The sequence below is a fragment of the Eschrichtius robustus genome, chromosome 3 (genome assembly GCF_028021215.1).
Source record: "Eschrichtius robustus isolate mEscRob2 chromosome 3, mEscRob2.pri, whole genome shotgun sequence".
Lineage (NCBI taxonomy): Eukaryota > Metazoa > Chordata > Mammalia > Artiodactyla > Eschrichtiidae > Eschrichtius > Eschrichtius robustus.
This window is the reverse complement of record NC_090826.1, coordinates 127,854,396-127,867,067: the sequence shown is the minus strand read 5'-3', so window position 1 is coordinate 127,867,067 and position 12,672 is coordinate 127,854,396. Positions and strand designations below refer to the sequence as shown.

The 12,672-nt window shown below is 36.2% G+C and overlaps 1 protein-coding gene across 2 annotated transcripts in view; it reads left to right on the top strand.

Moving 5' to 3' along the window:
• Window positions 1–319: 319 nt before the first annotated feature.
• Window positions 320–12,672, top strand: part of KIFAP3 (kinesin associated protein 3) — a 167,503-nt gene continuing 155,150 nt past the window's right edge. Inside the window, exon 1 of one of the 2 annotated variants that reach the window (XM_068541225.1) lies at window positions 320–548. In XM_068541225.1, coding sequence (XP_068397326.1) covers window positions 517–548 — 32 coding nt within the window. In that variant the 5' untranslated portion in view covers window positions 320–516. The remainder of the gene's footprint in view (window positions 549–12,672) is intronic. The other variant, XM_068541224.1, reaches the window with a different exon arrangement.

The window sequence follows — 12,672 nt, the reverse complement described above, 5'->3', positions numbered from 1 at the left end:
TAGAGCATTCTCTAATTAAAAGGTTAACGGAATTCCTTTCCCTCTTTTCAAGCGAAGGACCTGAAATATCAATTCGACTGACCGGGATGACTCTTTCAATTCCCATCCTCAAGGAGGCTGTGACCACGGAGCCCCTCCTTAACCACGCGCGCTGAAATCTGCGGCAAATACCTTCACGTTCCGCTCCAGGGTGCGTCAGATTAGTCCCAAAGGCCAGCACCGCATACTGAGCCTGCGCGTATTGGCGCCGCGGAGCAGGCGCATGCGCTTTGAGGCGGAGCTCATAGAGGCCGCTCTGGGCGGGTCTGGGCAGCGCCAGCGTTTTGGGGCCTAGGAGCCGTGGGAGGAGCCGGCGGCTTCACCCTGGTAACCAGAGCGCTGTAGCTGCCCCGCCTTGCAGGCCTCAGGACTGTCATCGCCTTTGGGTGTGGGGTACTTTGGCCAGCGTCCCCGGAAATAGCCCCGTCGGCCTCTCTCAGACACCCCCATCCTCCCCACGCCGCCGTCGCCGCCGCCATGCAGGGGGAGGACGCCAGATACCTCAAAAGGTGACGACCCCCCAAGGCTCGGTCCTACCCTCCTTGCCCGGACCCTGAGGTTATTCTTAAAAGGTTCTTGGGTTGGCCGTGAGATGTCACTGGGCAAAGCTTAGAAGAGGGGTGGGAGACAGGGGAGAAATCACGGAAAGGGAGTGGGGGGGAAAGGAGAATTAAAAAGAGGAAGGGGCCCTTAGGGGGTGCGGGTTTCTCCAGCCTCTTACCTGACTCAGCGGGGTCCTGACAGCATTGCAGATGGTTTCCTTGCTACATTACATTGTTCAGGGTAGAGGAGCGAAGGGCGGAGTAAACCGCGTCTTCCTATTTTTCCCCGATACTCCGACTCTCCATTTTCCTTTAATAGATAAATCCTGTGGAAGCCTGGAACTGAAGTCTTCTGGCGCCTCTGTCCTATGTCTCCAATTTGGGGTTCACTGCCATGGGGTTTTGAAATGAAGGGGAAAGAAGTGGTGGCTTTTAATTAATGGGAGACTGGATTGAGATGTTGCTTTCCAGTTTATTTCTGCTTTCCTCATCCATTTCACTGCCATGTATACAGTATAATTTTTGTAGGAGGTTCGTAATTATCAAGGGGTTTGTTCAGGAGCTTGACATGAAACAGGCCATCATTTCTTTAGTTTAAAAATATGTGTAGTATCAATTACTCCTTAAAGAAAAATGTAATCTGTTGGGATTATTTATTTGACTCAGGTCAAAGATAAGATCATCCCTCATAAAAAGAATACCTCTCACTGGACCAAGAGTTAGCAGTGATCCAATACAAAAAAATATTTTAATTAGGAGTCTCCATTTTTAGCTAAATCCCTGCTACTGATTGTGTAAATACCCTAGAAAGTCACATGTATTCTTTTGGACTCAGTTTCCTTATCTAAAAATGGGGCAAGTATTACTTTATGATAGGTACGAGGACCAAATATGAAAATGTTTTAAAAAGATAAAACCTGCATGTAAGGTGGTGTCATCATTTCAATTCATAGTATACTTTTACTGAATGTATTTATCCCAGCTTGGCAGGGCCCTGATCATCACAGAAAGATCTAACCTTTAATAGACTCTTAAAAGGGATTGAAATTATTGTAAAATCAATCAAGCAACCAACTGTATTTGCTGTCTTTGCAGGCCTGAAGCATATATTGCCTGCCTGTCCCATTTTATAGAAATATATCTGAAATTGTTACATAACCAGAGCTTATCAGTAAAAATTTCAAAGAAGAATATGTAATCATAACAAGTATATAGTCAGCATTTATTTCCTCATTGCATTTTACTTACATCGGTCATTTAAAATATCTTGATTGAAAATTTGGTGAAAGAAGAAAACAAGAAATTCTCCTTCAACTTTAAAATCAAGGTTGTTCTAGGGCAAAGAGTCGCTATTACACCATTAGCTTATTTTCATGTAATATAGTTGTGCCAGAAAATAGTTTTTCTTAGGATTCTGGTATCCTGTGGTCCCTTAGGCATCCTGTGACTTGTAATTCTCAACCTATTGCTTACTTCTAAAGCTAAATTATGTGGAGTTCAACAAAGAAATCAGATGAGTCACTATAATGTTTGAAGTAAAATAAGGTCAGAATCTGGAAAGGCTGAAATATACACGTCTCAATTTTGTCTAATTTTGACAATATAAATAGTTTGCATTGCCTGCTTTCAGTTTAGAAATGTGCATCCAACATATAATCATATAGGCCCGATGGCTTATGATATGACAGAACATTCCATTTTAATGATTGATTCTTTGATAGTAATTACATATATTCATTCCTTTTGTAATATTTTTACTTTTATTATTTTGTTTTTAACAAGAGGGCAGTGTGTTTTCAATTTAATTGATTCATTCTAATTTTAATTATTTAATTTCAGTGGTTTCATTGTAGCTGTCACTGAGGAATCTATAGTCTCTATATGTTTACATGTGTAATAGATTATAGAATCAAAAATCAGGTTTCATTTTTTGTTCTGCTACCCATTAGTGTTTTGATTCAATAGTGCTTAATACATACTTACCAAATACTTAGTCCATGCCTAGCATTGTTCTGATCACTGCGGAAATGATTAGACACAGTTCATATCCTCAGTCAGATATGCACACAAATAAATAGACAGTTAATCTAGTAGGTTTTGTTTTTTGTTTTTTGCCTCTTAAAACTCTCTGATGGCTTTCCATTGCTCTTAGAGTTAGAGCACCAACCTTTTCAGCTTCATCTCTCTCTGCTCCCCTCCTGTCCCCAACAATTCCATACTTCAGCCTTACAGAAATAACTTCTTTTAGATCCCTGTGTGTTTCAGTGTTAGACCCCAAGTGCCCTTCCCATTGCCTGGTACTTGCCTTGTTCTTTATCCAGCTAACTCTTCATCTTACCTGTTTTAGCTTAAATGTCACTTTTTCTAGAAGGTATTTCCTGAGCTGCCCTTTCCCACCCCACAATCTGCCATCCAGGTCAGATATACCTGCTAGCTTCCATGATACCTAATACCTTGTCTTTTTCCACTCTTACTATTTTGTTATTGTTTGTCTTTCCTGCTGGTCTAAAAGCTTCAGAAGGGTAAGAATTTTTGCATCAATATTCATAAAGGATATTCATAAATTATATTCAAAAGTATATTCTGTTTTTATGGCATCTTTGTCTTTCTTTGGTATCAGGGTAATGCTGGCCTCATAGAATGAATTAGGAAGTGTTCCCTCTTTTTCTAGTTTTTGGAGGAGTTTGAGAAGGATTGGTGTTAATTTGGTAGAATTCACCAGTGAAACTCTGGTTTTGGACTCTGTTGGGAAGGTTTTGATCACTGATTCAATCTCTTATTTTGGGGGAATTCAGAATTTCTATTTCTTTTGAGTCAGTTTTGGTAGTTTGTGAATTTCTAGGAGTTTGTCCATTTCATCTAGGTTATCTACTTTGTTGGCTTACAGTAGTTCATAGTATTTTTTTTTTATTTCTATGAGGTCAGAGATAATAGTAATAATGTCCTACTTTAATTTCCAATTCTAGCAATTTGAGTCTTCTCTCTTTTTTTCTTAGTTTAACTAAAGGTTTGTCAATTTTGTTGATCTTTTCAAAGAACCAACTTTTAATTTTTTGATTTCCTCTATTTTCTATTCTCTATTTCTTTTATCTCTGTCTTTATCTTTATTATTTCCTCCCTTCTACTAGCTTGTTGTTTAGTTTACTCTTTTTCTAGTTCCTCAAGGTGTAAAATTAGGTCATTGAGTTGAAATCTTTTTTTTAATTGAGATATAATTGACATATACCATTATATTAGTTTCAGTTGTACAACATAACGATCCAGTATTTGTATATATTGCCAAATGATTACCACAGTAAGTCTAGTTAACATCCATCACTATACAGTCACTTTTCTTTTCTTGTGATGAGACTTTTAAGATTTACTTGCTTAGCAGTTTTTCATATATACAATATAGTATTATTAACCATAGTCACCATGCTGTACATAACAACCCCAGGACCTACTTATTTTATAGCTGGAAGTTTATACCTTTTTACCAGCTTCACCTACTTCACCCACTTCACCCACTTCCCATCTTTGGCAACCACCAATTTGTTATCTGTATTTGTGAGTTCAGGTTTTGTTTGTTTTGCTTTATTTTTAGATAAAAATAAATAGTGAGATCATATGGTATTTGTTTTTCTATCTCTGACTTATTTTACTTAGCACATTGCCCTAAGGTCTATTCATGTTGTTGCAAATGACAAAATTTTCTTCTTTTTTATGGCTAAATAATATTACAGTGTGTGTGGGGGGGGGTGGGGTGGGTGTATACACAGATATACATATATTTTATCCATTCATCCATTGATTGACACTTAAGGTGCTTCCATGTCTTAGCTATCGTAAATAATGCTGCAGCGAACATGGAGGTACATATATCTTTTTGAGTTAGTGTTTTCATTTCTTTTGGATAAATACCCAGAACAGAATTGCTGGATCATATGGAAGTTCAATTTTCAATTTTTTTGAGAAACTTCCACACTGTTTTCCATAGTGGCTGAACGAATATAAATTCCCACCAACAGTTCACAGGCTTCTCTTTTCTTCACATCCTCTCCAGCACTTGTTATTTCTTGACTTTCTGATAATAACCATTCTAACAGGTGTGAGGTGATATTGCAATTTTGATTTTAAATTTCTGATGATTAGTGATGTTGAACACCTTTTTATGTAATGTACCTGTTGCCCATCTGTATATATTCTTTGGAAAAATGTCTGTTCACATCCTCTGCCCATTTTTTCCTTAGATTGGTTTTTTGCTATTGAGTTATATGAGTTCCTTATATATATTTTGGATATTAATCCCTTATCAGATATATGATTTGCAAATATTTTCTCCCATTTGGTAGGTTGCCTTTTAATTTTGTTGATGGTTTTCTTTGCTCTGTAGAAGCTTTTTGGTTTGATGTAGTACCAGTAGTTTATTTTTGCTTTTGTTGCCTTAGTTTTGGGTGTCAGATCCAAAAAATCATCACCAAGACCAAAGGCGAGGAGCTTACTGCCTATGTTTTCTTCTAGGAATTTTATGGTTTCAGGTCTTACATTCAAGGCTTTAATCCATTTTGAGTTGATTTGTGTGTATGGTGTAAGATAGCGGTACAGTTTTGTTCTTTTGCATATGGCCATCTAGTTTTCTCAACACTGTTTATTGAAAGGACTGTCTTTTCCCAGGTGTATACTCTTGGCTCCTCTGTCATAAATTAATTGGCCATATATGTGTGGGTTTATTTCTGGGCTCTCTATTTTTTCTATTGATCTGTGTGTCTGTTTTTATGCCAATATCATACTGTTTTGATTACTGTAGCTTTGTAATATAGATTAAAATCAGTATGCATGATGCTGCCAACTTTGTTCTTCTTTCTCAAGATTGTTTTGGCTATTCAGGCTCTTTTGTGGTTCTGTACAAATTTTAGGATTTTTTTGTTCTATTTCTGTGAAAAATGCCATTGAGGATTTGATAGGAATTGCATTAAATCTTTAGATTGCTTTGGATAGTATGGACATTTTAACAGTTTTAATTCTTCCAGTTCATAAGCATGGAATATCTTTCCATTTATTTGCATCTTTTTCAGTTTATTCCATTATTGTCTTATGGTTTTCAATATACAGGTCTTTCATATCCTTGGTTAAATTTATTTCTTAGGTATTTTATTCTTTTTGATGCGTTTGTAAATGAGATTGTTTTCTTAATTTTTCTTTCTGGTAGTTCATATTAGTGTAAGGAAATGCAACTAATTTATATACATTGATTTTGTATCCTGCAACTTTACTGAATTTGTTTATTCTAACAGTTTTTTGGTGGAGTCTTTAGGATTTTCTTTATATAATATCATGTCATGTGCAAATAGTGATGGCTTTATTTATTCCTTTCTGATTTGGATACTTTTCATTTCTTTTTCTTGCCCAATTACTTTGGCTACCACTTCCAATACTGTGTTGAATAGAAGTAGCAAGAGTTGGCATCCTTGCCTTGTTGTTGATCTTTCAGGAAAAGCTTTCAATATTTCACCCATAAGTATAATGTTAGCTGTGGGCCTGTCATATACCGTCTATATTGTGTTGAGTTTCGTCCCTCTATACCTACTTCGTTGAGAGTTTGTATCATAAATCTATGTTGAATTTTGTCAAATGCTTCTCCCACATTTATTGAGATGATATTATATGACTTTTACCCTTCATTTTGTTTGTGGTGTATCACATTGATTGATTTGTGTTTGTTGAACCATCCTCACATCTCTGGAATAAATTCCACTTGATAATGGTGTGTGATTGTTGTTTTAAAGTATTGTTGAATTCAGTTTTCTAGCATTTTGTTGAGGATTTTTGCATCTGTATTCATCAGGTTTGGTTTTTTGGTTTTTTTTGGTGTCTTTGTCTGGTTTTGATATAACAGTAATGCTGGCCTCATTAAATGAGTTTGGGAGTGTTCCTTCCTCTTAAGTTTTTGAGAAGAGTTTGAAAAGGATTGGTGTTAATTCTTCCAATGTTTGGTAGAATTCACCCATGAAGCCATCTGGTCCTGGGCTTTTTTTGGGAGGTTTTGACTACTGATTTAATCTCCTTATTAGGAATCAGTCTGTTCTGATTTTCTGTTTCTTCATGATTCAGTCTTGGGAGGTTGTATATTTCTAGGAATTTATCCATTTCTTCTATGTTGTCTAATTTGTTGGAGTATAATTTTTAATAGTAGTTTCTTGAGATCTTTTATATTTCTGTGGTAACAATTGTAATGTCTCCTCTTTTATTTCTGATTTTATTTATGGGCATACCTCATTTTATTGAATTTTGCTTTATTGCACTTTGCAGATATTGCATTCTTTGTAAATTAATGTTTGTGGCAACCCTGAGCCAAGCAAGTCTATTGGTGCCATTGTTCCAACAGCATTTGTTCACTTCTTGTCTCTGTCACATTTGGTAATTCTCCCAATATTTCAAATTTTTTCATTATTACTATATTTGTTATGGTGATTTGTGATCAGTTATCACTGATGTTACTATTGCAAAAGATTATATCTTGCTGAAGGCACAGCTGCTTAGCATTTTTTAGAAGTAAATATTTTTAAAAATAAGGTATGTACATTGATTTTTAAACATAATGCTATTGCACACTTAGTATATCACAGTATAGTGTAAACATAACATTTATGTGCACTGGGAAACCAAAAAATTCACATGACTTGCTTTATAATGATACTCACCTTATTGCAGTGATCTGGAACTGAACCTGCAATATCTGCAAGGTACGCCTGTGTTTGAGTCCTCTCTTTTTTTCTTGGTTAGCCTAGCTAAAGGTTTGTCAATTTTATTTACGTTTTCAGAGAACCACCTCTTAGTTTCATTGATCTTTCCTGTTGTCTTTATAGTATCTATTTCATTTATTTCCCGTCTAATCCTTGTTATTTCCTACCTTTTACTAACTCTGGGCTTTGTTTGTTATTTTTTCTCCAGTTGCTTAAGATGTAAAGTTAGATTGTTTATTTAAGATCATTTTTTTGTTTCTTGATGTAGGCATTTATCTCTATGAACTTCCCTCTTAGAACTGCTTTTCTGCATTCTTTAAGTTTTGGTGTGTTGTATTTCCACCTTTACTTGTTTAAAGGTATTGATTTCTTCTTTGACACATTGGTTGTTCAGTAGTATGTGATGAATCTTTATGTGTGAATTTTCCAGTGTCTTCTTGTAATTAATTCTTAGTCTCATACTATTGTGGTTGGAAAAGATACCTGATATGATTGCAGTCTTCTTAAAAATATTAAAACTTGTTTTGTGGCCTAACATATGATCTATCCTTAAGACTGTTTTATGAGCACTTGAGAAGAATGTGTATTCTGTTCCTTTGGGTGGAATGTTCTGTTTATGTTTGTTAAGTTCATTTGGTCTAATGTGTCATTTAAGGCCAATGTTTCCTTATTGAATTTCTGTCTAGGTAATCTATTAATTGATGAAAGTGAGGTATTAAAGTCTCTTCCTACTATTGTATTGCTGTGTATTTCTCCCTTTAGGTCTTTTAATATTTTCTTTATATATTTAAGTGCTCCTATTTTGGGCATATAAATATTTACAAAAGTTTTATTTTCTTATTGGATTGACCCCTGTATTATCATATAATACCCTTCTTTGTCTCTTATTACAGTCTTTATCTTAAAGTCTATTTTGCCCAACATAAATATAGCTACCCCATCTTTCTTTTGATTTCCATTTTTATGGAATACGTTTTTCCATTCCTTCATTCAATCTGAGTGTATATTTGCATTTGAAGTGAGTCTCTTGTAGGCAGCATATAGATGGGTCATTTTTTTAATCCATTTATCCACTCTGTATCTTTTGATTGGAGAATTTAGTCCATTTACATTCAAAGTAATGATTGATAGGTAGGTACTTATTGTCATTTTGTTCATTGTTTTCTGGCTGTTTTGTAATTCCTCTGTTCCTCCTTCTCTTGCTCTCTTCATTTGTGATTTGCAGATTTTCTCTAGTGTCATTAGATTTCTTTATCTTTTGTGTATCTACTATAGGTTTTTGCTTTGTGGTTACCATGAGGCTTACATAAAAACACTTATAGCAGTCTATTTCAACTTGTTAACACCCTAAGATTGAACACATTCTAAAGCTCTACATTTTTACTCTCCCCTCATTTTATGTTTTTGATGTCACCATTTACATTTTTTTTATCTTGTGTGTCTTTAACAAATTTTTGTAGTTATAGTTATTTTTACTACTTTATCTCTTAACTTTCATGCTAGCTTTATAAGTGATCAACCTACCACCTTTACAACATTTTAGATTATTCTGAGTTTTACTACATATTTACCTTTACCAGTGAGATTTATATTTTCATAAGTTTTCCTGGAAAACTATCTCTCCTTCAATTCAGTAGGAGAACTTGGCTGTGTAGCCTAAAAACTGGTTGGCAGTTTTTTCCTCTCAGCACTTTGAATATATTTTGCTACTTCTGGCCTGCAAAATTTCTGCTGAAAATCTGCTGGTAGTCTTATGGGGGTTCCCTTGTACGCAACAAGTTGTTTTTCTCTTACTGTTTTTTTAAGATTCTCTCCTTTGACTTTTGACACTTTAATTATAATGTGTCTTGTTGTGGCTGTCTTTGGATTCATCTTTTTTTGGAACTCTCTGGGCTTCCTGGATCTGGATGTCTGTTTCTTTCTTCAGGTTAATGGAGCTTTCAGCCATTATTTCTTTAAATAAGTTTTCTGCCCCTAATAAGTTTTCTGCCCCTTTCTCTTCTCCTTCTAGGACCCCTCTATTGCAAATGTTGGTCTGCTTGATGTTAGCTTATAAATCCCTTAAGCTGTCTTCACCTCTTTTTTGTTCTTTGCTTCTCTGGGTGTGTTCCGTTGCCCTGTCTGAGTTCACTGATCCTTTCCTCTGCTTCATCGAGTCTACTGTTGAAGCCCTTTGTTGTATCTTTAAGTTCAATTATTGTGTTCTTCAACTCTGTGACTTCCATTTGGTACTTTTATATTTTCTATCTCTGTTGAAATTCTCACTTCGTTCATCCATTCTTCCCCTGAACTTAGCAAGCATCTTTATGATCATTACTTTTAACTCTTTATCATAGACATCGTTTATCTCTGTTTCATTATGGTCTTTTTCTGAGGTTTTATCTTGTTCTTTCTTGAAACACATTCCTCTGTTTCTTCATTTTCCTTGACTCTGTGTTGGTTTCTATGCATTAGATAAAACAGCCACCCCTCCCATTCTGAAAGGAGTGGTCTTGTTTAGGAGATGAACCTTTTTATTCAACCATGCCTAGCTCTTGGTTGTCTTTCAGACCTTAGTGATTGTCCAAGTAGCCTACTTTATTTTTAGTGCTCCCTCTGAGCTGAGTCCTGGGGTCATAACCAGTTAATAACTGTTTTTTTTCTTTCACTAATGTCTCTTTGAACTTATGAATACAAGCCCCAGTGGCCACCAGAACCAGGTGATCACCTGGGTGGCAGCCACAAAAACTGGGGCACCAGGTAAGTGTACAAGCTCTCCTCCAGGATATACTAGTGCTCTGGGGTGGGACAGAGGGAGAGTGCAAAGACAGCATCTGCTCTCCCAGGTCTCTGGAGAGGATGACAGTCAGCCTTTAGATGTGTTTAATTAGAAGCCTGCCCCTAAGTCCACAGCTATGAAGATAAGCTAACAGATCTCTTTCATAGAAAGATTGGTTGCCTCAGTCTGTTGCCTCTCTGCTGTGCCCTGGGAGTGGTAGCCAGTTAAGAACTCCCTCTCTCTGTTATGGTCCTGTGGGACCTGGGAACGTAAGCCCTGATGGCCACCAGAGTCAGGTCATCTGGAGGTGTCCCCTGGGCAGCAGCTGCAATAATCAGGACACCAGAAGACAGCAGTACAAGCTCTTTTCTGGGAGATACTGGTGATCTGGAGAGCATAAAGATGGAACCTGCCAGCCTCCATCCTGAGTATTTCAGTAGACTCATATGTTAAATTAGATGCTGGCCCCTCAGGCCGACCCTTTAAGATAAACAAATAATCCTTTTTAACAGAAAGTCTAGGTGCTTTTTAGTCAGTTGCCTCTGCACTAGGCTTTAGGGTGGGTGAGCTTGCATGTGCAAGCCCTTTAAGAACTGTTTCACTGTTTTGCTATAGCCACTGGGGTCTCGTGGAAGCTAGATGTTTTGGGGGCTTGTCTCTCAGGTGTAGGTCTTAAAAGGTGGGTGCCAGATGTAGAGTTCAAATCCTTCATTCCTCAAGTAGCAGCTCAGGTGTGAGTTTTTGCCCAGTTGTGGGTCTCTACACCAGAGGTGGGGTTTATGGCAAGATTGTGTCTCAGTCTCTCTTATTTGCTTCAATGTGGGTTTTCTTGTTTGCTCAATTTGTGGGCATTGCTCAGCTAGTTTGGGTTTTTTGGGTTTTTTTGTTTTTTTGTTTTTTTAGTTGCAGCGTGTTGGCTCCCCCTGCATTGGGAGCTCCCTGCATTGGGAGCATGGAGTCTTAACCACTGGACCACGAGGGAAGTCCCAAGGTGGGGGCCGGGGGGCGTTCAGAGGAAATTGTTTCATAAATGGTATAGACTCAGTGCATCTATGGGAGGAGGTGAGTTCAGGAACCTCCTACATCACAGTCTTGAACACAAACCTGTAATAAGCCCTTTTGACAGCAATAATTTAAAAAATAAAAACCTGTTTAATGAAAAATTAAGGGGTAAATTTTGTTTCTCTAGGAAATTGATAATGAATATGGAGCACAGTGTTAGTCAGCATTTGTTATCTGTTGTAGGGATCATAATGATATCGTCGACCACATGAAGTCTAGAGACATCAGGATGTACTTTAGAAGTTAGTAATTAAGAATACTCTGCCTGAAGGTGACAATTATCACATGTAGATAAAGAAAGGTATATCTTATATCAGTCTGTGAAGCATGACTTCACTTCATATTGAGATTAAAAAAGCAAAACTTTTTCTAAATCAATTTAGCACATTTTTGGTTCCAGTTTTCTTGTGCAGGTTAAAAAAAAAAAAAAAGGTGAAGTAGACCTGTTATTAAGAAGGCTCCATTAGTACAAGAAATTTGCAGACAGTTAAAAGATATCAGTTTAATATCAGTGTCATAAGATGCTACAAATAGTAAATCAGTTAGTTCTAATAATGGGCTAAATTATTTCTCACCTGATTCATGGATTCCAAATAAAGCATTTGAAGTTCATTGTCTCAATTGTTAAATATCTGACATCATTATGAATGCCATGTTAAATTCAGTTTAGAAGTATAGCATTTAAGATAAAATTATTCATTTTGTGGTGATAATACAAGTATAAATTTTGATGAGGCACATTGCTATGGTAAAAGCAATTTTTCATACTAAATCAGCTATCAACAGCAGATGTGTACTTGTCACAGGTTGCATGTAGACATAATTCATAATTGTGTCCAAAAAGCTGGAATATTTTACCAACCAAAATAGAATTTGAAACCATGTTTGTCAATTTAAAAATATTTATATCATTCATAAATATAGAGTAACTGAATTACAAAATGTTTTGAGCCTTTAGAAAACTACTTTGTAAATCAACCAAGTGTCCTGCAAATGGTTTTGAATGTTTTGTAAGGGAATCTTGTAAATTTTGTGCAATGTAAGTTAGAAATAAAGAATCAAGGTGTTCGACAAATGGAGTATCTAGTATTTGACTATATGAAGTTCTAAAGGCAAAGTATTCTTTTAAAGTCATATAGTAATTTTGGAAAGTATGTTACACACAGTATATATAATATGAGCTTAGTTTGTAATATGTGTATTTTATATATTCAGTGGCAGTGCCAAGGGGAACAGGGAAGGGGTTTATCCATCCCATAATCTCCATCAGCCCCCACAATGATATAAACATTTAATACTTGTGTCAATCTATGTAAATTGCTATTCAAATGTAGTTTTAACCCTACCAGATTGCTACCCTTAAGCCTCTTCTTTAAAGAAATTCTAGAGCTGACATTCTCTCATTATATATTATCTACATATAGGTAGAAAAATGTCTGGATGTGTATGTGCTAAATGGTAACAATTGGTTTCTTCTAACTTTTTCAGTTTATTTTTTCTCTTTGCTAATTTCTGTGTTCTGTTTTTTCTACAGTAAGCATAAATT